This window comes from Sminthopsis crassicaudata, chromosome 1 (genome assembly GCF_048593235.1).
Source record: "Sminthopsis crassicaudata isolate SCR6 chromosome 1, ASM4859323v1, whole genome shotgun sequence".
Taxonomy (NCBI): Eukaryota; Metazoa; Chordata; class Mammalia; order Dasyuromorphia; family Dasyuridae; genus Sminthopsis; species Sminthopsis crassicaudata.
In genome coordinates, this window is record NC_133617.1 from 437049560 (window position 1) to 437075487 (window position 25928).

Genomic DNA, 25928 nt, shown 5'->3' on the forward strand with positions numbered 1-25928 from the left:
TTCAACAACAATAATACTACATAATAATCAATTCTGATGGATGTGGCTCTCTTCAACAATGAGAGGATCCAAATCAGTTCCAATTAATTTGTAGTGAATAGAACCACCCAGAGAAAGAGCACTGGGAAATGAGTATGGACCACAACATAAAATTTCCACTCTTTCTGTTACTTTTTGCTTGCATTTTTGTTTTTTCTTCTCAAGTTTTACCTTTTTTCTAAATCCGATCTTTCCTGTGCAATAATATATGTATTCATATATTGTATTTAATATATAACTTAACATATTTAACATCTATGGGACTACCTGCCATCTAGAAGAGGGGGTGGGAGGAAGAAGGGGAAAATTTGGAACAGAAGGTTTTGCAAGGATCAGTATTGAAAACTTACCCATGCATATGTTTTGTATGTAAAAAGCTATAATAAAAAATTAAATTAAATTTAAAAAACCTAAGAGTTCAAATCCTGCCTTTGATAGATTCTCCAGACTTTGGCTAAGTCCCTTAACTTCTCAACTTCCCAGACAGTTCTCTGAGACTAATCTAGCAAATAGTCTGAGAGATTCCACATAGGGAATCCCCAAACTGATGAGGTCAAAAATGAGGGCCTTCTATTTTCTCTTCAAGGAATACACGGTCCAGAAAAATAAGATTCACCTAATGTTTTGAATCTAATTAAGGGGATAGCTTGATTTAGAAGACCAGATCTCTTGTTTCCCAGTCCTAAGTAGTACTTTCGCTATGTTGCAATTTCGAGGGACAAGTACAGTAAGAGAAAAGCAACCGGCCTGGTGGGCAAAGAAGGGATGTTGATGATTCGCCCAAAGGGGAGGAGTGGATGGAGGTGAGGAAGCAGATCTGTTTGCCTTCAGTGCAAAATCGAGGGCAGAGAGAATAATGGTTGTGGTACCCTTTCCGTCTGTCCCATTTTTGTACCCCGTGCAAGGGTTTTTTCTTGACAGAGATTCTGGAGTGGTTTGCAACTCCCTTCCACACCTCATTTTACAGATAAGGAAACTGAGGCAAACAGGATTAAGCAACTTGCCCAGTGACCCTGTAACAGTAATGCGGAGGTAGGATCTGAACTGTTACAGTATTCCAGACTCCGGGCCTGGCAGTCTCTCTACTGAGCCACTAACGAATAAAGCCCGAGCTAATGTCACCTGTTGGGGACCTTGGCCCTGATTCGGGGCTGGAGGTTGGTGCATAAAGCCGAGGCCGCACAAGGTGAGCGTCCGAAGTTCATAGGAGTTGCAGGAGAGAGAAGGACAGCGCATGGGACAGGTCCATGCCCTGGACCTTGTGCATCCTGGACACGAGTCCCTGTCCAGCCCCGTCCAGGGGCAACAGGGCGCATAGTCGAACTCCAACCGCAGGCAGAGCAAGCCCGTCGAGACCAGGACGAGCTAACCACATTCCATGCCTCTGACGCGGCGCCCCCCACTCCCACTCCCACTCCCACTCCCCAGGCACTCTGCGCGCGGCCTCGAGTTCCCGGGACCGCAAGGGAAGGGAGGGGCGGGAAAGGGAGGAGGAAGAAGGGAGATAAAAAGTTTCCAAATGGCGCTGAGCTGCGCTGATTGGCGGAGGAAGTCGCGATTCCGTGGCGAGACCGCCAATAGGAGGTACCGTCCCGGGGGCCGAGAGGCGGGGGCCCGGCCGGGCCGAGCCACGCCGCTCCCGCCCCTCCTGCAGAGTCCTCGGCCGCTCCGAGCCCGGGTAAGTACAGCGGTTGGTGGCGGGCGTGGGAAGGGTCCTCGCTCCGACTCCGGGGCGGGAGTGTATGTGTGTAGCGGGTCGGGCGGGGCTAAGGAAGGACTCGAGAGAGTCGGCCGAGCGGCCCCGGGAACTGCCGTGGACCTCCGGCCCCCGCCCTCGGCCTCTGTCGGGTCGTCTTCCCGCTGCCCGCCGACCGAAGTTAGTGCCACTTCCCCTTCCTCCCCTCTTAAGCCCCAGCCGCTTCTCCCAGACTTGGTTCTGTTCTTCGGACTGAGCACTTACTTCCGCCTCTCTTTCCAAACTCCTTGTTCACCCCCTTCCTCCGTTTCCCTTCCTCCCAGCCCGTTCCAACTCTTCATCAAATCTTCCCTCCTGGGTTCTTTGGGAGAAGGATCCCCAGTTCTCCCTTTACCCCTTTTGGAACTCCTTATCTTATGGGGAGCACGGGTCAGCCCCTCCTATCACCTTCCCTTCTAGCTCCATCCCTCTTCCCCCCTCCAGCCCCGCACCCCCTATTCCCTTCCCTTCCTCCGGTTTCTGCTGCAGGCAGTTTCAGATTTCCCCAGACAGCAGTTTTGGGTGCTGCTGGATACATGGGAAAAAAAAATTCTCATCCACGGCTTGAGTTTCAGTGACTTTTGTGGGAGTCGTGGGAGTCAGTTTCATATCCTCCTGTTTGGGAGACTGATTGTTGGTTTGGGGAGCAACCAGACCACTTACCCTTTTTTTGTGTTTGCCTTGGGCCCCTTTGGTATTCTCGTGGGATTGTTAGCTTTTTCCGAATGTTTTAAAATGCAAAATAAAATGTAACGATAAAGGAAAACACTTTTAATGAAATAAAGATGCTGGATTCTCGACCCCCCTCCCATCTTCCGAGATCTGAATGAGATTAAGGAATAGATGCCACCTGAAGATTTTGAGCTTTCTTGGTTCTTTTGTCATGTTTTACACAAAGTTGGGGTTGTCTATCTTTAGCCTCTTATTCCTTTTAGCTTCTTTAAAAAAGTGATTTGTTTATGATTTGTTGCTGGATTGGAGTTTATGTCATTGCACTTGTAGGTGATTTAGTGAATTTTAACGTGTGGGAAAGATGCTTTCAAGAATTCCTGTGTTTCAATATGACTCCTTGTTATTTTTTGGTTCCTTGATGAATGAGATTTCCATGGTGTGGGTCCTGTCTCCCATCAAAATTCTCTTTGTTTTCATTTTCTTGCCCATGGCTTTTCATAAATGAATGTGCTAGATATCTCCCTCAGATTCTTTTACTATCCAGCGTTGCCATTCTAGCACTCAAGCTGTTCAAGTTTCTCATTCTTAATATACTATGAGCCCATCTTCTTCTCTAGTCATAACTATTTCCCCTTCTTGAGAGAATGTCATCATAGCTACTTAGGCCTACCATAAGTCTTGTTCTTGAGTTCATTAATTGCATTTAGCCTCAGAATATTATAAGTTGTTACAAATTTCATATCTACACATTCATCTGCATTGATAAAACAAAGTGTATGACACTTATCTATGATTGGTAGACAGTGATATGCTGCTGGGTCGGTAACCTTGTTGAAAGTTAATGTTCTCCCTGTCTCAGACAAACATACATGCATATTTTGAACATTAGACTGTAGGTGGACAATTGAAAACTGCACTCTAACAGATGACCATTCCTTTAATATGGATTTTCTCTGATAATTCTGAGTCTTAAAGCACCAAATCACCAACAAATTACTACTTAAAGATTAACTTTCAAATAAGAGTCTTTCCATTAGAGGCAGCTAGGTCAGTATTTGAACGTGTCTACCTGGCTAACTACTCTGTCAAAGTCCGTTGAGCTTTCTCTTGTTCTTAGCTCCTTCTAAAAATCTTCTCATTTGATTTGCACACTAATCCTGGGGGGTGGGTGCTATTATGATACCCATTTTACTGTTGAGAAAACTGAGACAAAGAGGTTAAGTGATTTGCCCAGGGTCACCCAGCTTTTAAGTTTCTATGATCATGTTTGATCAACAGGTCTTCCGGTCTCAAAGCCAGTGCTGTTTCCACTGCTCCACCTAGCTGCCTCTAATGGAAAGACTCTTATTTGAAAGTTAGTCTTTACGTCCATTGCTACTTGTTTTCCTCTTCAGGGTTTTCCTCTTGCATTTTAACTTTAGGTAGAAATAAATTCCTTTAACCCAAGTACATTCTTCTGGGTGGGTCTGTCTGCATATGATCGATCTTGTGTACATAGACATGAAATCAAAATTGAAGTGAAGGCGGGTTGCTCTGACCTAGTGATTTTATGTGTGTAAATCATGGAACTTAACATCATACATTTTTAAAGTATGGGAATGTGACACTTTATAACTTCTTTACCATTTATTCTTCTCTGCTCCCTCTTCATTTGTTTTAATCAGAAGCTGTGAGTTTTGGCTCAGGGAGAGAGAATATGGAAGAAAGGATGACATCAATTTCTGTAGCTTACAAAGTTTTATACTATTGGAGAACAGCTGTGCTGACTTTCTGTGCTTACAGGATACTTGAAAGTTTGTTTAAAACTTGTTGTTTCTAATGTTATTTTGAAATCAAAGATGCACCCAGAATTTGTTTTTAAGTGAAATTTTTTGAGAGGTCTACCTGTACATAATAAGCAAAAATCTTTTTGTATAGAAAAACAGATTTTTGTATGAAGAATACATGACTGCTTATTTTGACATTAAATTCTTTGGTGGAATTAGTCCCAGTTTTATTGCTCCTTGTGTGTTGTGGCAAATATGTAATGAGTTTTGTATGTGGGTACTTTTTCTCTCTGTAACTACCTAGAACTGTTCAGACGTGTTTTGAGAAATGACATAATTAATAGCATCATTTAGCTGGAAAGAAGTCTGAAGATTGTAACCTCAAGCAAAACACTTCACTATTCTGGGCCCCAGCTACAGAGTGAGTTCAATTCACATGTCTTCTAGGTCCCTTCTAGCTTTAAATGTAGGGTTGCAGGCAAGTCCCTTTCAGATCTAAGTTTCTGAATCCTATGATCCAAAGAAAATGACTCAAAATAAATAAAATTCTGGTTGCTTGAAACAGAGGAGATGTTTTCAACCATTCCAGTACTGGAAGTACTTAGAGATACTAAAGGTAGTTGAGTTGGAGCCCCCTTGGAATCTGAGGCATTGCTATATTTTTATTTGTGGAAAAGAACTCTCTTAATAATAGTCTCACTTTTAATTGTGTGAATGTGAGAAAAAATTTTTTTTTTGCTTTGTCATCTAGATAATCCTGTATAAGGGATAAATAATACATGCCAGAGGAACAAGTCTTTGAACTTTTTTGAACTTGTTTGCTTTAGGGAACAGAAAAATGTAGATGCCACAATATTCTATGCTGTTTCCATATGAAATCTTAAGTTATTGAGATAATTATTAAGAGAGTTGAATTGCTCTTGTTTTTCTCAGAAAGCACTATAAGGTTTTTCCAAAGGTTCGTTTTTAAGATAAAATACTTAATTCGTGTTTTACTCTTAACTATATTCATTTTTAAATATCATGTTTGAATAGTTCTATTGATTGATAGTAATTAAACTAAAATATTTAAGTATGCCATATGCAAGGTACTGTGTTTTGTTATGAAGGCCCATAATTCTGCTTACCAAGTCTGTTTTATGTACATATGGCTGTAATAAGGACTTTATCCCATAATAGGATTTTTGTCTTAGAAATGTCCTTGATTTCATCCTTTCTCTAATCTATAAAGTTATGATACACTAGAGAGAAGAGTTTTATTTTAAGATTAAGATGTACTCTTGTGTTTTCACTTGTTGAGACAGGTGACATCCTCTGAAAAGGAAACCCTTTTCTAAAACTCATTTTATCATAATGGTATACTTTTATGTGCCTCATGGCCTTTATCTCCTAGCCTTTTCTTATCTCTCTATTAAAGTTCATGTTTATTTGCAGGCATGAATTAGGCCCAAAATAGGGACTTTTTCCATTTATTTTATTCTGTTTAGTTCTTTCTCACATATTCATTTTACTGTTAATTTTTTTTATTCTTAACCTATTCAAATGACTCATGAGAATAATACTTTACCCACAAACCACTTTTCAGGTAACTCTATAGCTTTTAATTATTTTTGATTATTCAGACACATATATGCATATGCAAGTTAGTGCATGTGTTTCTAGTTTTTTCTTTGATTTGTATTGTGGCTAATATCTTTGATGTATTTCTTTGTATTCTTTATAATTGTAATTTTTAATGGCAGTGTAGAGTAGTAGTTCATTCCATTCAGGTTTATCTAAGCTTATTTTAGTCAGCTTACAAATAACCTTTTCCCAGATAGCTCTTTCTGTTTTTAATAATGAAATCCTTGGAATGTATCCCTAGTAACAGGAGTATGTGGTCAGAAGTTTGTAATTTTTGTTATATGCTTGGTTGCTCTTTAAAAAGATTGCATTCGTTTTTCATACCACTCAAGGTTACTTATTTACTCATAACCTCTAAGCATGTTTTCTCTTTTTTTTTTCTGTGACATTTTGATTAATGTAGAATATTAATAAGCCTAAAGTTGATCTACTTTGCATTTTAAAAATTATTTTTGAAAATTATTATTGATTATTACTGAGTTTAAACGTTTTTCTGGTGATTCTTTTTTTTTTAATTTTTATTATTTTTTATTTTATTTTTTTATTCATTTTTCCAAATTATCCCCTCCCTCCCTCCACTCCCTCCCCCCCGATGGCAGGTAATCCCATACATTTTACATGTGTTACAATATAACCTAGATACAATATATGTGTGTAAATACCATTTTCTTGTTGCACATTAATTATTAGCTTCCGAAGGTATAAGTAACCTGGGTAGATAGACAGTAGTGCTAACAATTTACATTCACCTCCCAGTGTTCCTTCTCTGGGTGTAGTTATTTCTGTCCGTTATTGATCAACTGGAAGTGAGTTGGATCTTCTTTATGTTGAAGATTTCCACTTCCATCAGAATACATCCTCATACAGTATTGTTGTTGAAGTGTATAGTGATCTTCTGGTTCTGCTCATTTCACTCAGCAACAGTTGATTTAAGTCTCTCCAAGCCTCTCTGTATTCCTCCTGCTGGCCATTTCTTACAGAGCAACAGTATTCCATAACCTTCATATACCACAATTTACCCAACCATTCTCCAACTGATGGACATCCATTCAACTTCCAGTTTCTAGCCACAACAAAAAGAGCTGCCACAAACATTTTGGCACATACAGGTCCCTTTCCACTCTTTAGTATTTCTTTGGGATATAATCCCAAAAACAGCAATGCTGGGTCAAAGGGTATGCACAGTTTGACAACTTTTTGGGCATAGTTCCAAATTGCTCTCCAGAATGGCTGGATTCTTTCACAACTCCACCAACAATGTATCAGTGTCCCAGTTTTCCCACATCCCCTCCAACATTTACCATTATTTGTTCCTGTCATCTTAGCCAATCTGACAGGTGTGTAGTGGTATCTCAGAGTTGTCTTAATTTGCATTTCTCTGATCAGTAGTGATTTGGAACACTCTTTTATATGAGTGGAAATAGTTTCAATTTCATCATCTGAGAAATGTCTGTTCATATCCCTTGACCATTTATCAATTGGAGAATGGTTTGGTTTCCTATAAATCAGGGTCAGTTCTCTATATATTTTGGAAATGAGACCTTTGTCAGAACCTTTCCTTTTAAAAATATTTTCCCAATTTGTTACTTCCCTTCTAATCTAATTTGCATTAGCATTGTTTGTACAGAAACTTTTTAGTTTGATGTAATCAAAATCTTCTATTTTGTGATCAATAATGATCTCTAATTCTCCTCTGGTCATAAATTCCTTCCTCCTCCACAGGTCTGAGAGGTAGACTATTCCCTGTTCCTCTAATCTATTTATGATCTCATTCTTTATGCCTAAATCATGGACCCATTTTGATCTTATCTTGGTATATGGTGTTAAGTGTGGGTCCATATCTAATTTCTGCCATACTAATTTCCAGTTTTCCCAACAGTTTCTTCCGAATAATGAATTTTTGTCTCTAATGTTGGTATCTTTGGGTTTGTCAAAGATTAGATTGCTATAGATGTACCCTTTTTTGTCCTTTGTATCTAATCTGTTCCACTGATCTACCGTTCTATTTCTTAGCCAGTACCAAATGGTTTTGGTGACTGCTGCTATATAATATAGCTTTAGATCAGGTACACTTAGACCACCTTCCTCTTGACTTTTTTTTCATTAGTTCCCTTGTATCTGGTGATTCTTTATGAATTGTGTTTCTCTTTTTATTGTCTATTCATAAGCTTTGACCATGCGATAGGTGTTATATCAGTTTATTATAAATATAAATCTATGTAAATATATTACAGATTGTTTGCCAGAATTTTATCTGATATATTTACTGCAAAAATTGGGGAAAATTAATGTATTAAATTACTTAACTTGCCTATAGTTTTCATCATACTTAATTAAATTTCTTAATTAATCAAATAAATCTACCTTGTCTCTACTAATTTATTTCATTTGATCAAGAAATAAATTATCCCTCTTCTACAATCAAGACAAATTTTTGTGGTTAATCTAATGTATATTTAACTCATTGTTTTGATAACATTGCTGTGAGGCATAGTATCTAAGAATCTGAGTTTTTTTATTTCACCATATTTGTATCCAGTTTTCTCACCTTTGTCAATGTTTAGTATCTTCTCAAACACGGAAATCTGTTTTCTGATTATACTTTTTTTTCTGTTACTAGTTAATATTGATAATTATTGTTTTATATGCTTTAAAGCTTGCCATCTTTTCTTTGATATGAAAAATTAATCTTTGGATTGGAAAGGATAGAACAAATATAAAAGGATGTTAAACTAAAGATAAGTAGGAAGATAGCTATCCCCAGTTAGACTAGGTCCAGAAGAAGTACATTCTAGCGTACTAACTGCCATGATTATTAAGCCATCAGTACTGATCTTCAAAACATGGAGAATGGGAAAGAAAATACCCCCTCTTTTTTTTTTTTTTTAAAGAAAGTAACATGTCTTCAAGCTCTAGACCAATGAGCTTGTCTTTGATTCCTGACAAAATTCTACAATGTATTTAGAGAATGGTGACAGAACATGCAAAAGAAGAAGCTGTGATCACAGAGAGATTGCATAGCTTCATCAAGAACAGGTCATATCAGATGAGCTTCATTTCCTTTTTTGCAGGGTTATTAGGTGAGTAGATCAGTTAAATGATGTAGAAATTTATTTGCCTGTTTTTGATAAAGTATCTCTTGGGGAAAGAAAGAGGTGTGGACTAGATGAAAGGACAGTCTAGATGGATTTGGAATAGTTTCAGGGACTGAGCCCAAAATGCATTGATTAATGGTTCAGTTTTAAAGCGGTGGTTTTGGAATCTGAGGACCTGTGCTTGAATCTCAACTGTGCTATTCCACCTGGGGCCAGTCACTTTAACTGCTCTGGATCTTAGGGAGAAGGTTAATGATAGTTCAAGGCTCTTCCTGCTCTACATTCTTAGGACTCCATATGAACTTGGAAGGAGATTTTTAGTAGAATGCTTCAGGATCCTGTGTAACATATTTATTGGTGACTTGAATAAAAGGTATAAAAGTCATGTTTATCAAATATGCAAGTGCCACAGAGCTTGGAGGGCAGACTAACTTGATAAATGACAATCACAATCCAAAAAGGATCTTGAACAGGCTAGAATATTGGGCCTGACCTATTAAGTTAAAATTTAGCAGGTATCCAAAAATTAGATCTGGAAATTCTAGTAGACTGAAGCTTAATATGAGTCAGTATGATCAATCAAAAAATCTAGTGTTCAGGATCAGAAAAATGACACTTCCCTTCTATAATGTCTTAGTTTTGGCTACATTTTACGGAAACCATTGGTAAGCTTTCAAGCTTCTGGAAGAGGGTAATGAGGATCGGGAAAGGCCTCAAGTTCATGCCATGTGTTAGCTCCATTGAAGCAATCTGGGATTGTCAGCCTGGAGAAGTTAAGATATGATAATTGTCTTCAAATATTTAGCAGCCTAACACAGGAAGAGGGATTAAACTTCTGCTTGACGTTAGAAAACAAAAGTAAGTGCAATGAGTAGAAGCAACAATGGCAGATTTAGCTTGACAAAAGAATTATATTCTTTTGCTTGAGGATGTAGTAGATGCCCCCTCATCAAAGATCTTTAAGTACCACCTTTTCAGGTACTCTGTGGGGGGGATTTTTTGTTTTTTAGTTATATTTGTGGGTTTTTTTTTTCTTGGCTATATATGGATTGTGCAATTCAGCCTCTGGAGTCCCTTCTAATTCCTGACACAGAACATTCCCCAGTTGTTCAGTGCTGCCTTCGTTTCTATCAGTATTTTAGATTATGTAATATTTTAAATTAGCAATATGGGTAGGTTTTCAGATAATTTTCTTACACTAAGTTGTAGAAATGATATCATACCATTTACAGTGTTACCTGGAGTGTTACATAATGAAATTATTGAGCTCTGTTTTGGGCACCATAAGGTTTGTTTGGTGCCTAATAGATAGTGATCTGGTCCCCTATAGATCTGATTAACTAGATCCAGTGTAACTGATGGCCCAAGAATAGAACTGATGGTGTAAAAAGGGAAGAGGAGATAACCCTGATAAACATATTTGAGGATTTATTCCAATAATAACTCTCTGCCCCTCCAATTAAAAAAAATAGTTTTTTTTTAAGCATTGAGAATATTTTAATGAACAAAAAGATTATTTTTTTCTCTTTAGAATTACCAATGGTTTCTAAATAGTCAGGTTTGTTTTTTTTTAGTCTAATTCGTTTATTTTTCCCCCCACTTTTAATGTTTTTTTCCAATTACATATAAAAATAGTTTTCAGCATTCATTTTTCTAAGTTTTCAGTTCAAAATTTTTCTCCCTCTTTTTTACCCCTCCCAGGACAGCAAGCCTTTGCTTTTTTGTTTTTTTCCTCATCCTTGACATTGGTGACCATGATCTCTTCCTGAATACTGAACTTTCTTTGACTCCATGATACTTTTCTCTCCTGCTTCTTCTTCAACTTGTATGAACACTCCTTAGTCTCTTTTGCTGGCTCATTTGTCTGTATTATGCCCCATAACTCTGGCTATGTGGGCCTTCTTGGAGAGTATATCTAAGAGAATAAATCATAGCCCTATTGATCCAGTCCCAGTCTTTCTCTTGAGCTTCAGCCCTATCATCCCTATTTGATTATTCAGCAGATCAAATTTAATGCCCAGGAGATTTTTTTATTTTTTTATTTTTTGCTGAGGCAATTGGGTTTAAGTGATTTGCCCGGAGTCACACAGCTGGGAAGTGTTAAGTGTCTGAGGTCAGATCTGAACTCAGGTCCTCCTGACTTCAGGACTGGTGCTCTATCCACTGCTCCATCTAGCTGCCTTTTCCTCTCTCCTCCCCTCCCCCCCCCAACCAGGAGATATTCTAAACTCCATGTGTTCAGAATTGAACTCGCTATCTTTCCTTTTCAATCCTTCCTTTCTTTCAATCTCCAATTTCTAGTGAAGGTACCCCCATCCTTCCATTGTCTCACATATCTAATCTTAGTATTAGCTTGGAGCTCTCACTGTCCCTTACTCCAAATATCCAGGAACAAATCTTGCTGTTTACACTTCTTCTCTCCATTATACTTCTTTACATTATACAGGGCCACTTTCATTGAGGCCCTTTTTTACCTAGGTTATTCTAACAGCCTATGAATTGGTTTTTGTACTTTATCTCTCACCACTTTGGGTGATTTGATACTCTGCTGATGAAATAATTTTCCATAAGCAAAAATCTGACTGTCTCTCCTCTCAATTCTTTCTTGTATCATAGACCCCTTTGTCAGTTTGTGCATTTCTAGTCAGAAGGATGTTTTTAAATGCATTAAAAAAAGAAAAGGAAAAAAAAAAACCGCAGATGATTACAAAGAAACCAATTATATTGAAATGCAGTTCTCAGAATATTTAAAAAACAAGTTCACAGTCTAGGATAAAATATCCTGGCTTCAACCTCATTCCCCCGCCTAAATTCTTCAATTTAGCCAAAATATCCTTCTCTTTATTCCTCACATACAACCCTCTATCTCCTTGCTACAACCACCCCACATGCCTGAAAGGTAGCACTTCTACTTTGGAGATATCCTGTCTTCCTTTACAAAGCTGCTCAACACCATCTTTTGCATAAAACTTCTTCTAATTCCAACTGCTAGGATCTTCCCAAAATATCTTGTATTTAACTCCTTTGTATATATTTGTAATGATTTACTTTTTATGCCATATATATTTATATACATACATATCTCTCATACATATCTTACTCTTGGAGAGTAAGAGATTGTTACAAAATAGGAACTTAGAATAAATTTGTCTATTGATTCATTGATTAATTGCTTACTTTTGCCACGCTTAGTGTCAACTGGGATTAGTAAAAGCTAACACAGAAGAATATAATCCGTCTTGTCCTGCCCAGCCAGCAGCCCCACCCCTTCCAGTTTAGTGGTTTAAAACCACTATTAATATCTTTAAAAACATTTTTTTTAACCTTTCACCAGATAGGGTTACATGTGAGTAGATAAAGTCTAAGATGAAGATAAGAAAGAAATGACTGCATTGAGTAGAGAAATGCTTACAGAAAGTATTACCTTAACAAAATCTAATTTGCTGATCAATAGTAGAAGTAAATGACATTAGCCCCTACATTGAATATGTTAATATTTTGTGTGCCCTGAATATCTTGATGGTTGTTTTACTTTGATCATTATTTCCCTGGCAGTATTTTGTAGGATTTTTGGACTTCAAATTGTGTTAAGTGTGTGTAATGTTGTTCAAATCTTTTTTTTATAGATAGTATGCCTCGAAAGTAATAGATTTTTCTTCATATTCTTACCATGGAGGACTTGGGTAGGAAGACTTTCAGCTCTGAGAAGGAAGAAATTAGCTACTGGAAAGACTTAGCTATACAATATAAGCAGCGGTAAGTTATTAAACTTCCCCATTAATCCTATCGTATTCACTATCCTAATTTCTCATAGACACTGGAATGGTAGTTAGAGTACTGGACTAGAAGTCAGGAAGACTTGTATTGAAATCCTATCTCAAAGAAGTATTAGGTCTCTGACCCTGGGCAAATCATCTGATTTTTATCAGGTCCTCAGTGTCCTCATTTGTAAAATGAATGAGATTGAACTTGATTCTCTGAGGTTTCTTCTAGCTCTATATCTGTCATTCTATGATTCTTGGACTATTTACTATATTCAACATCCCATTAGTTCTGAAAATAGAGAAAATTATCTTTCCTCAATATCATGTTTTAAGTGTACATAAGTATGGGGGGGAAAAGCCCTCAATTTGGAGTCAGAAGACTTACATTCATATACAGGCTGTGTCATTGAGCAGTTCAGTAACCTTGCTATAACACCAAGTTGCTTAGGGTCTCTGTGCCTCAGTTTCCTGATCAAGAAAATAAGAATAATATCTGTACATGACTATTTTAATGATCAACTAATAGCAAAGGGTTTTGTAAATCACAAAAAGCTGCATACCAATGTCAGCTCTTATGTCTTCTGAAAATAAAATCTTTTTGAAAAAGGGATATTTAGGACTTTGCACTTTCTGTGGTAGTCCTCACCTTTGCTTTTTGGTTGTTGTTGTTTTTTAATGGTTTCTCATTATCTCATATAAATCCAAAGTAGCCTGATGTCCAGAAAGATACTGGTTCTCAAGTCACAGGAGGTGACTTGGTTCTGATTTCACCTCCGATGTGATTATAATCCTAGAAACCTCCTAAGAGAAATTTTATTCCATGGATTATTACTTCTATTCGCTTGAAGGAGTTTTAGATTTGGGATTTTGTCATACCTCAGCCTTCAAGTACTGGGTATAAGAGGTTAAAGAAAAGGAAGATTAAAAGATGAATGGTTCTAGATTATGCCATAAAGTTCTGGACCTCCACAGATAAGTTGGTAATTGGGTATTCTTTTTTAGGGCAGAAAATACACAAGAGGAACTGCGTGAATTCCAAGAGGGAAGCCGAGAATATGAAGCTGAGCTGGAGACTCAGTTGCAACAAATTGAAACCAGAAATCGGGATCTTTTGTCAGAAAATAATCGCCTCCGCATGGAACTTGAAACAATTAAGGTAAGAAAGAGCTGGCCACAGATCCATTTGGGGACCAATTATGCTTTCAGAGAACTGTTGGGGAAATAGTCCTTTCTGTCCAAAGCAGAGGTGGGAGTAGGCTGGAATCCCAAGTTGACAGTTATAGTCAGTGAGTTGTTTTTCCTCCCTCCCTCCCTCCTTCCTTCTCTTCCTCCTTTCCTTCCTTCCTTCTTTCTTCCCTCTTTTCCTCCCTTCTTCCTTCCCTCCTTCTTTTCTCCCTTCTTCCCTTTTTCCCTCCCTCCCTCCCTCTCTTTCTCTTTTCCTTCCTCCTTTTTTATTTTTAATACATATTGCTTTATAAATCATGTTGGGAGAGAACAATCATAGCAAAAGGGAAAAACTATGGGAAAGAGGAAAAAAAAGACAAAAGAAGTGAACATAGCATGTGTTTATTTAATCAGTTCAGTCTCTGTAGTTTTTTTCTGGATGCAGATGGCATTTTCTGTCCAAAGTCTATTGGGATTGCTTTCAATTACTGATGGTTTGCTTTTCTTAACTCTCCTTTGTTATAAGGCAAGGTCTTGTTGGACATGACAAACAAAAAGAAGCATAAATTTGCAATATTAAAAAAAAAAAAAGAAAGAAAAATAGAATAGAATGTTTTGCAGGTGGTGAAGGAAGGGGAGCATTTTAAATGGGCAAAGGCACACTAGTAGAAAAAAGCTTGGTGGACATAAAGATTCTGAACTTCCTGAAATAGGATGAATGATGGGATAAGGTTAGGTTAGGCAGCTAAATCCTTTACTATCTGAAAATTTTGCCCCTACCAGTTATTTCCATCTGAGATTTTGAACTGTCACTGCACATGCAATTTAATTTTTCACAAAATAAATACATATTATGGAGAGCAAAATTTTTAGCTTGAAAAGCTGTATGTTTATAAAAAGTAACATTAATCAGTGTTTCTTAGAATATTCCTGAGCTATGGCTAACCAACTCTCTCGTAATTCAGAGTTCTACTGCCTTCCAAAATTACTTTTATTCTGCTTGTTCTTTCTCATTCTTTATTTCTTCCTCCTCATTTATTTACCTTTCCTTAGACACTATTGTGTCTGATGGCATAACTTACATTTTACTATTAACACACTTGTATTTGAGTTGGAGCCTTTTCACTTATATTCCTATCTTCTTTAATTCAGCAAGCCGCTGGCTCCCCCCAAAAGATACTGCAATCATAAGTATATCTTTCTCTCTGGGTCAGGAGGAGGAATAGGCATGCCCTTTGTTCCCTACTCCCACTTTCACATCTTTCTGCTGCTACCATTCTTTTGAGATTCCTAAAAAAATTTTGTGACCCCAGATACATAAAACAGGTGTACAAGTCAAACATTTCCTAATAATACATCCAAATTTTACAACCCTCACATTCAATTACAAGACTCCACATGAGTACATGAAACACAGTTCAAATAGCTGGGATCTATATCACCTTTTCTAGATCCTGGTTTCAATTAGTGATCAACTCCCTTGCTCATGAAGTTTAACACCTGACTCAGCTAGGTGGTGTAAAATATAGATAATCATAGCACATATCTCCCAGGATTATTGTAAAAATCAAATAACATAATTATGTGAAGTTCTTTACAAACCTGAAAGTGCTACATAAATGCTAGCTATTGTTAGCTGTTATTTTAAAAATCTTTATTTGACCCTGGTGTCCTCTCAAGCCTTGAACATAGCTCTCTTCCCTTTTATAAGCAAATGTCAAAAAAAAGCCATTTATACTTGTTTACTTCTACTTCTCCTTTAACATAATTCACACTCCATTGTGGACTGGCTTTGAGCCATTTGGCTGAAACTGCTTTCTTCAAAGACATCACATCTTTTAACAGCTGTATCTAGCTGTTAAAAAAGCTGTATCTTTCTTGGCCTCTCTGCAGCATTTGACCACGTTGACTACCTCCTCCTTTTCCTGCATATTCTGTCTTTCAGGATCCTGATTGCTTGTTTTTTTCTCTTGCCTTCGTGCTGGCTGCTTCTCATTCTATCTTGGGGTCATTATCCAAGTCCTGGTTCCTAATCATGTCCTTAGGTCTGTTCTCTTTTTCTACACCTTTGTATGATCTCATTAGTTTCCATGGACTAAATGAACTCTGGGGAGATACTCACAAAGCTGTGCAACTGTCTAATTTGTCCCTTGTGACTTCTTCCCTACCTTTCTAAATGCCTATTGGACATCTCCAGTTGAAGACACCCAAAAATGAGATTGTCCACAAGGGAATTCATTGTCTACCATACTAAATTGACTTCTCTTCCAGACTTACTCATTTTTGTTAAGCAGATCACTGTCATTCTAGTAACTCAGGTTTGTATCCCTGGAATCATCCTTGAGTCTCCCTCTCCTTTGTCCCTGCATACCAGTTAGGTGACAAATCTTGTCAGTTTTATGTTTATTACTTCTGTTGCTTTCATTCTTTCCTCTCTACTCACACAGTTCACGTTATCTTTCACTTATACTATTGTAATGCTTCCTAATTGGTGTTTCCTACTCGTGTTCTCAGCTCCAAGCCACCCTCCACACAGCTGCTGAAAAATCTTCATAATGCACAAATCTGACTATTTCACACTTTTCAAGCAAGTTTGATGTCTTTCTGTACCCCTAGGGAAAAAAATGCAAACTCCTAGGTTACAGATTTAAAGCTAAAAAGGACCTTAGGTCATGTAGTTCAAACCCCTTATTTTAAATTTTTTACCTCTTGTATTTCCTCTATATCTTGGTCTCTGGTGGTCTGTTTTTTGGGCTGTGTTTCCTTAGAGGAAGGCTCTCAGACACACTCCATCCTCCTTTAGCTTGTAGTCTCCTCAGATTTTGTAACTTAAGTTACGGAGTTCTCCTAAACACAAATGAAGCAGAGATCAGGCCCTATGGTTTTATAAATGAGAAAAACTAGAGAGAAAGGAGTAACTGACTCTTCTAGGTTCTACAGGGAATAAGGGACAGGACTGGGCCTTGAACCCAGGCCTCTCTGACTTGACTTCCTGTGCTTTTTCCATGGTAGTTGGTGTTCATGCTTTTTGTCCTTTTAGTTCCAGCTTTATTTCACATTATTCCTCTTTGTCTACTTTGTGTTTTAAGCAAACTTTTTCCACTGTAGAACAAACTTCTATTTCTTAAAATTCTTAGCTTTATTTAAGATTCAATGTATGTGCCAACTCCAATGGGAAGCCTTTTTTGATGCCTCTGTTTTTTGTGCCCTCTCCTCATACTTTCACATACATACTAATCTGTTTACATGCTTTCTCCTTCAAGAGGAAGGAAGTTCTTGGGGGTAGGGAGTAGGATTCTTTGTCTTTATATAAATCCTTAGCACCCAGCACAGTGCTTTGAACTTAAAAAGTGTTTTGTTTTGTTTTTTAATTTTGTTTTGTTTTGTTTTGTTTTTTTGCTGAGGCAATCAGGTTAAGTGACTTGCCCAGGGTCACATAGCTAGGAACTGTTACTTGTCTGAGGTCAGATTTGAACTCAGATCTTCCTGACTGCAGGTGATGGTGCTCTATCCACTGTATCCACTGCCCCAAAAGTGTTTTTAATAAATGCTTGTTATATTAGATTGAATTTACTGCCTTCAAGGTAGCTACCTACCTTGCAAATCTCTAATCCTAGCTGGTCAAGTCAGGTTATAAGGAATTGTGAAATCAGAGCAGAGAGAAGGTTGAACCTGATAAGGCAGTCAACAGTGAGCTATTATTGTAGGCTGTTAAGCAGGGGAGTAATATGATTAAAATATGTAGTAATATGACTAAAAGTTTCATTTTGGGAGGATGAGTCTTATTGTGGTGTAGTAAATGTGTGGAAGTCACAAGCATCTGAAGGAAGTAGGAGGACTAGATGGTTGTTGCAGTAATTGAGATGTGAGGCAAATTGCTGATACTGAATAAAATTAACTCTTTAAAGCAAGAAAGATTCAGTTACTGAGACTGATTCTAAATATGTCAGCATTAAAAGTGGGAATAATAGAAAATAGAGGGAGAAGTAGAAATAGGTGGGACTTTTAAAAGACTTTTAACCCTATTACTTAAAATATTGTTAACAAATACTCATTTGTAAATCACCTTATAGAAGCATTCAACTGATACTGACTTCCTGACAATTGACTTATTCATCACAAGTTGAATATAAAACCCTTTAAGGGAAGAAACAGAGAATCCATTGATAGCTACATCAGCTGACAATTTATTACAATTAGCATAAAATGAAAGCTCAATCTTTGAGCAACATTCTTTCTTGTTCATGCTTTCAAAAAAGAAAGGATTTAAATGTGTAAGTATATGAGAAGCATCTTAAGAACCTGTGTTCTTCTAGTACATATTCTAAAAGTTTAGCTGTCCAGGATTATGTTGGAACTTCATACATAGTTATGCATTACTCCTTACTTCCCAATTATATGAATAAAGACTTCAGAGAATCTTCTGACAAAATGAAATGAGATATCATATCTTTTTTGGGAATTCCAGTGTGGGTAGCTTTGTCATTAGGGAGTGATATTTAGCCGTGCCTCCTGATTTGGTAATTTACCGAAGAAGAGATTGTTTAATCTGTGTCTTTACTTGGTAGCTAGGAAACTGAGCACCAAAGAAAACAAAAGTATTAAAGATGTCAAGTCCCTCTCCTCAAGAGTGTGAACAGGATACATGTTCTTCAGATGTTTTTTCACAATGGCTTTTTCTACAACTCTCTGGCCTATTATTACATCATTAAAAACCACTCCTAGAGCATTAATTTTGTATTAATTTCTGGAAACAGCTTTGTTTACAGAGCAGAATTTAAAAAAAAAGGTTTGATTTTTAAAATTAAATTGAATTTTTGTCCTTGAACATGAGAAATAGGTGCTTTTTCATTTTCAAGATGATTGGAAATTATTTTCCATTATCATATAGAAATTATTTTAAGGAGAAAAATTGAGGTAGATTTTTTATTTTGTTTGGATAGTTGTCTTCTGAATTTTTGAAAAGGGAAAAAAGATCTCTGATTTTAATTGAGCTTATCATTAGATCATATGAGACAAAAAGACCATTGAAGGAAAGGACTCAGGTCTGGATCTTATTTTCCCCAAAGCATACCAAACAAGTAAAAGACCTTCCAATTTTTCGTATCTTAGAGTTTGAAGAAAGTTTTTAAATTTTAGAGGAAAATGTTTTAGAGGAAATATGCTAGAACAATGAAATTAGAAAAAAGTTGAGAATGTTTTTTGTTAATGATATATAAAACTAAGACATATTAAAGTAGCTAATGAAATAAGTCAGGATTATCTTATTGGATAGACTAAAAGAGGTTAAAATAATTTTACTTGGATAAGTAACAGCAGTAGTTGCAGGTTTGACTTCTACTTTTAATGAAACAACAAGTGTACGTTTTCAGAAATGTTAAATCATGCACATGGATTTATTTTCATTTCTCAGGAAAAGTTTGAAGTGCAACTTTCTGAAGGCTATGTACACATCTCTGCATTAGAAGATGACCTTGCACAGACTAAAGCAATTAAAGATCAATTACAGAAATATATCAGGGAGCTAGAACAAGCAAATGATGACTTGGAGAGAGCAAAACGGTAAGATAGATAAACAGATAGTTTGATTTCACATTTTAATCTTTTTCTTCTTTGTATAAAAAGTGAAATGATTTCTTTTTAACATGAGAATACTTAAGATATGGAAATATTATTTTTAAAGAAAGATTTGCTCAGTGTCTTATTAATTAATTAGCTCAGTTTCTTTAGGCAACTTGGTAATATCTTTTGATCTCATGGATTATGTGAGCTTATGTGTAATTTCCCCCCCCAACATAGAGCTACTATCATGTCTTTGGAAGATTTTGAGCAGCGGTTGAATCAGGCCATTGAAAGAAATGCCTTTTTGGAGAGTGAACTTGATGAGAAAGAGAATCTGCTAGAATCTGTTCAACGATTGAAGGATGAAGCCAGAGGTTAGGTGGAGAATTATGCAATTTTGTCATTTTCCCTGATGTCCTCAAATTCCCCAGCTCTTTCCCTGGCCCATTTCACAGCATTAACCAGACACTCCCTTTTGCTGGGAAGTTGAAGTTTTGTCTGTTAATGAATGCTTATGAGGCAGACTAACTCATTAGACTGCATATTACAGTTTTGGGTTAGGCACCCCGCCCTGTTGTCTGTTATGAGAATGAGATATTCTTTCATGGAATCTGATTATGACCCATATGGTCATATGGATTCTTTGCTGAAATTCTTTTCTCATGTTAGATTCTGTCTCCATCACCTTGACCACAGTGCCAACATTAGTATCCGTTTCAGGAGGAGTGCTTCATTAGTGTTGCCTTTACTTCTGAGGTGATTGTATATATTAACTAGGAGCAATTATTGGGGGGAAATGGGGGGTGCGGAGTTGTCCTATTTGTGGAGCTCCTGACTGCCAGCTATACTCAAATGGCCTAGTAAGAATTGGAATATTCCAGAATCTTGTCACCTTCAATTCATTGCATGGGGGCAAAATCATTAGATTTCAGAGGACCAAGGCATCATGTAGTTCAGTCCCTGAATTTTACAAATGTTGGGACTGGGATATCCAAGGTCCCAATAATCTTTCAGCAAGTATTTACTAAGAATTTATCCCATCAGCTTGTTTTTATAGTCAATGTTTACATTAAATGTATGGTGGCAATTTAGATTGAAAGAATTTTTTTTTTGTTGTTTCTTGGTTATTGTAAGACTTGCGACAGGAATTAGCAGTGCAGCAGAAGCAAGAGAAACCCAGGACTCCTATGCCCAGTTCATTGGAAGCAGAGAGGACTGACACTGCTGTACAGGCCACAATGTCTGTGCCATCCACACCAGTAGCACATCGAGGATCCAGTGTAAACACACCTGGATCAATCAAGAGAGGTAAAGGGATGGTGAGATAAATTGTCAGCGTTTTTGAAGAGAGCAAAGGGTGTGGGAGGAGTAAGATTGATCCCTTTGTTTTTATATATGCATGTGTATATTTATGCATGTGTATATGGCATCATTCCAGTGTCTAAGTTATTAACCTTATATAATAGAAACAGAATAAAAATTGTGGTAGTGTTCCAAGCAATACCCAAGAAGCTTGTTTAATCTTGACTAAATATAGGATGAGCATTTAGTTATGTGAAATCTTAACTCCATTGATCTAGTTCCATCAATAAGTTATATGGCCCCAGTTAAGCCACTTAATTTGACTCATGGATCATTTTTTATATCAATAAAATATAGTGTTACCTAGAATTCTGCTGGGAAAACTAACAAAAATTATCATAAAACACTTTAATAGTAGTATTTAATGTTAACAATTACTTTTTAATAATATAAATATTGTATTATTCTAGAATTTGGTAATATGTATTCCTTGGAAAAATAGAAATATTTGTACATACTATTTAAGGATTACAAGAATTATTCATAGAACAGCCCCTAAAGTGGTAGGATGTAGTTGTGACTGATTATAGAAAATGTTATATTATTGTAGTATGTTGTAGAATTGGAAGCCATTCATAATGAAAACGCAAATAAGAATCTGGCAGGATGCTTCTCTGCCATTCCCTGGTCTGGGATCTTGGAGTTGCATAGTCATTCTGAGAGTCTTCCCCCTCTGCACATTCTAAGGCTTGGAGGACAATTACGGGGGCACTCCTCTCACGCCAGCTGCCAGGATATCTGCACTGAACATCGTGGGAGACTTGCTTCGGAAAGTCGGGGTAAGAAGAGTTGGCTTCTTGTTGTTTTATATGGCTTCTTACAGGTGTTGAATTCAAACAGATTGGTAAGATTCTAGTTGAGATCTGTTTGTTTACTGATAGGGAAGTTGTATGAATTTTATATTTGGCTTTGATTGTGTAGCATAATGTGAAACTTTGATATATTGTCCACATTTGATTGAATCTGATTTCTTTTGAAAGCTTGAATCATTTAGTATTGAAAAGTTTTGTCTTCCCCATTTCATTATAAGGTCCTCGAAGGCAGGGATTATCTTTGTTTTTACTTGTATCCCTAATGCTTAGCACAGTATCTGGCACATAATGAGTGCTTAATAAGTAATATTTTTATTTAATTTCAATAACTGAACGTGTTAAGGAAAGATGAGTAATAAACAGGCAGAGCCTGGTTTAATTTCATCTTGAGTACATTGTTCCTGCCTGACATTCTTACCTGTGCAACCTTAGGGCAAGTCATTTAATCTAACTTTTCTTTCTTTTTTTTTTTTTTTTAATCTCTTAAGTTTTTGATTCTTTCTAGCTCTTGTCTATGAATCTGTGTATTCCAGAACAGAATTCATTTAGAACTCTGATTTCAAGCCAAGACATTCAATCCTTTCCCCAAAGTGGCTGTATGTTTTACTAAAGGATATGTACCTGAATTGTTGTTCTCAATTTGATTTTTAAAAATGTCTAGAGATTTGCTTAATTCTGGAATATTGAGAAAGATTTTGAGGCCATATTTGTTTCTCTTTGTTTCTCATGCATTAGTTTCTTAAAGAGAAAATATTAAAAGGCTGGGGCAGAAAACTTAAAGGTTTGGTATTCACTGCAAGGGAAGCGTTTCTATTTTGAGATTAACATAAACATTTTTTCATAATTTAAAAAAATATATACTTGGCTATAGAATGTGAACAAAGCTCGCCTTATTTTCCATATGAGTCATATGACTTCATAGAATTTTGGAACTAATTCCTTTTGTTGTTGCTTTCAGTTTTCTTCTTTAAAGAGACAAATTTCATTAAAGTTATCTTGTTTTCCATTATATTGAACAAAATAAAAGTTCCAAAACCTAATTAAAGTTCCAGAACCTATGACAGGTTCTAAAGCTGTCTCGATGCTGCTTTGCTTTTCACAACATCTGTTTTCATGGGGCAAAGCTATGTTTGTTTGAAATGTAGTCTGTCTTTTCACTTGTGCTCATGTTTAAAGTCCTAAACAAGAACCTCACAAGTTCCTTTACTAATTTAGTTGTGCAGCATGTTTCCTTAGAACTGAACAAAAGCATATTGTAGAAACCACTTAATTTTTTAAAGCAGTTCTCTGGAATTAATCTGATTATAGTTCTTGCCTCTGATGCAAACATTTCTTTTTAGGCACTGGAGTCCAAACTTGCATCTTGTCGAAACTTTGTGTATGATCAGTCCCCAAACAGAGCAAGTGTGGCATCCTCAGGGCGAGGCATCAAGACCAGAGATGGCAGTGACAAACGGCCAAGCAGCACCAGTGTGCCTTTGGGAGAGAAGGGGTTAGTATTGATTGCTGTGGTTCCCTCTTGCAGAGATAGGAGAAAAAACTACTACTGGTTCCATCACAGTAAAAGATGTTTCCTTGGTAATGCCCAACAGTGGTCATTTGTATTTCTAGTAATCTTACACACACACACATATACACATTCTTCTTCTCTCCCTCTCCCTCTCCCTCTCTTTCCTTCTCTCCCTTTCCCATTCTCTCCTTTCTTAAAAATTAATAGAACCCTGGCAGTATTGCATACTCCCTTGAGAATTTTATTGAATGTTTGGTCTGGGCAAATAGCTAAGGAGATGCTAATTTCATTTTAATATACCATAAGTTTTGGTTTGTAGCAACATTAGGAGAATTCTGCAGTCAAACTCATGTCAACTAAGTCATTTGTTCAGTAATCTGTTTCTTGGAAGAATGTTTTATTTTTTCCACAACCTTCAGTTCATTGATATTAAAATTCTGGTCAGATAAGATTATCAGAGTTAGTCACTTGGACCTGGAAATAATTAGTTGTCCTAATCTACTTTGTTTGTTTGTGTTGTACTGTTTTTGTTTTGTTTTTAATAAAGGTTATCAGAAGCATCTTCCGGATGCCTGGAATTTATTTAGAAGTATGCCCATCATCTTTTCAAACTAAGAGCCAAGTTTCTAGGTGACTCTCTGTCAGACAAAAGTTAACCAGGAATTTTTCAGGTCATGTCACTGATGTGAGAGTGATTATGGATTTCTTCTGAACTGTTAGAAATCACTATTTTTTAAAAAGGCAGTTTTTGGAAATTGAACATCTCATTAATCCTAATCCACTAAAAACTAATCAGAGGCAAGTATAATCTCATCTATAGAAGAGGAAATTGATGCACAACTAGTAACATTCAGATTCTGTTATTTTGTATATCCTGATGTAAGCAAATTAATACCTAATGTATTAATAGCTTAATTTTCATTCTGTCTTAAGGTTAGGAAAACGACTGGAATTTGGAAAACTTCCTTCAAGTATTCCATCACCATCACTGCCATCACCACAGGGTGTAGTCAAGATGCTACTTTGAGAATCATGGGCATTGAAGACTGGTATTCTAGTTTTGTTATCATCTTTTAATTTGAATAAAATAACTAACAGGTATAGTAGTCAACTCCATGTGTGGTGGACCAACAAGTATGTGAAGTTGGAGAACTAGCCTGCAGGCAGCAGTTTTCTTACCAAATTTAGTTTAGTTGCCATTATCTACAGTGGCAGACTGAACCTTTTCTGTTACTTGTTTATTGTAGAAGTGGCTATAACTTGTTACCGATACTTGGCCAACTTAGATGTCATAACTGGCTTTGCAGCTGGGAGATGTTTTACTAGGCATTGATTCCCCATGTATGTGCCTGCCCATCCTGCTGGCCTGCCTCCATTCTTCAAAGAACCCTTATCACTTAAAATATACTATTGATAGTTATCCATTTTGTCCAGTATGAAATTACTAGTGCTGTATATGCTTTTTAAGGGATAGTTTAAATTATTTCTAGGAGTACAAGGTAGTATTTCTGTAGAATATTTCTTTTAAAAAGGAGTGGTACAAGGTTACCCCTTGTGATCTAGCCAAAGCCTTTTAACCTTTTACTAAGTTATTTAGGTATTTTATCTTAAGACTCAAGCTAAATTTAATTTTGACAAAAGTCAGTAAAAGTTGGTTACTTTAGGGGCAGCTAGATGGCACAGTAGATAGAGTACCAGCCCTGAAGTTAGGAGGACCTGAGTTCAAATTTGACCTCAGACACTTAACATGTCCTAGCTGTGTGACCCTGGGCAAGTCACTTAACCCCAATTGCCTCACCAAAAAAGAAAAAAACTTGCAGAAAAAAAAAAAAAGTTGATTATAAGTAAATTTTAACAATTGACTGTCTGAATCTACTTGTAGATTTTGGTTTTATTTTCAGATTAGGCAAATTGAGCAGGTTGCCCTCTGTAAGGTAATCTATATAAAACAGGCTTCATTCAAAGGTAGATTTTAATTATGTGAGACTTCCGTTAAAGGGGCCCACAATGGAACTTACTTGTTTTGAAAGTTTCCTTTCTTTTGAGGAAAGACTGTGACCTAAAGATTGCTTAATACATAGAGGATTCCATGCTACTTGCGGGGATTTGTCACTGCTTGTTTGTAACAGCTATTATGTATCTTCAGACTGGAGTGGGGAACTGCACTAACTTCAAGGGCATATTCTCATCTTGATGAATCAAAAGCTTTTGCTGACAATTTTCCACTGAGTTACTTTTTTGGGAAGACAGCAAAAGCTTTTGAGTTGAGAGTATAGCTTTAATTGCTACTGAAATTATTAAGTGGAAATATCACTACTGTTGATGTTTATTAATCTAAGAAATATTCTTAACCTGTATCAGAAAAAAATGCTATATTTTTCTAAAAAAAAAAAAAACCACAAACCTTTTTTTTTTTTTTTTTTTTTTTTTTTTTTTTTTTTTTTTTTGTCAAGGTGATGCTTCAAGTTTGTTTTAAACCAAGCAATGATTCCAAAATAGTTATTTAATGTCATGATAAACAAGTCCATGTAATGTTTAATGTTTCTAATTGGTTCTGCAAAAAAGTCCCGGATAAAATGACTTTTACAGGGAGGTAGTTAATTTCCACAGAAAAATGTTATAAATGGGCAGTCAGCCAAATGACATTGACAGTGGAGTTTAATGACATGTCAGGGTTTGGTTGTAATTTATTAAGGATTAACTATTGTGAAGTGATATTGATTAAGACAATATTATATGGGGTATGTTTTTATTTGTACTTTGTCATGTGGGGTCTAAAGCCTTTTTTTCCCTTTTTTTTTCTTAATCAATTAAATAGATATGA

The 25928-nt window shown here is 36.6% G+C and overlaps 1 protein-coding gene across 1 annotated transcript; it reads left to right on the forward strand.

The window, feature by feature from the left end:
- Positions 1-1634: 1634 nt before the first annotated feature.
- On the forward strand, positions 1635-24205 carry NDE1 (nudE neurodevelopment protein 1). The gene is made up of 9 exons (XM_074280622.1): positions 1635-1717; positions 12557-12686; positions 13697-13850; positions 19272-19420; positions 19658-19794; positions 20555-20728; positions 21470-21561; positions 22935-23086; positions 24038-24205. Exons 2-9 carry the CDS (start codon positions 12601-12603, stop codon positions 24129-24131), a joined length of 1038 nt encoding a protein of 345 aa, XP_074136723.1. The 5' UTR covers positions 1635-1717; positions 12557-12600; the 3' UTR covers positions 24132-24205.
- The last annotated feature ends 1723 nt before the right edge of the window (positions 24206-25928 follow it).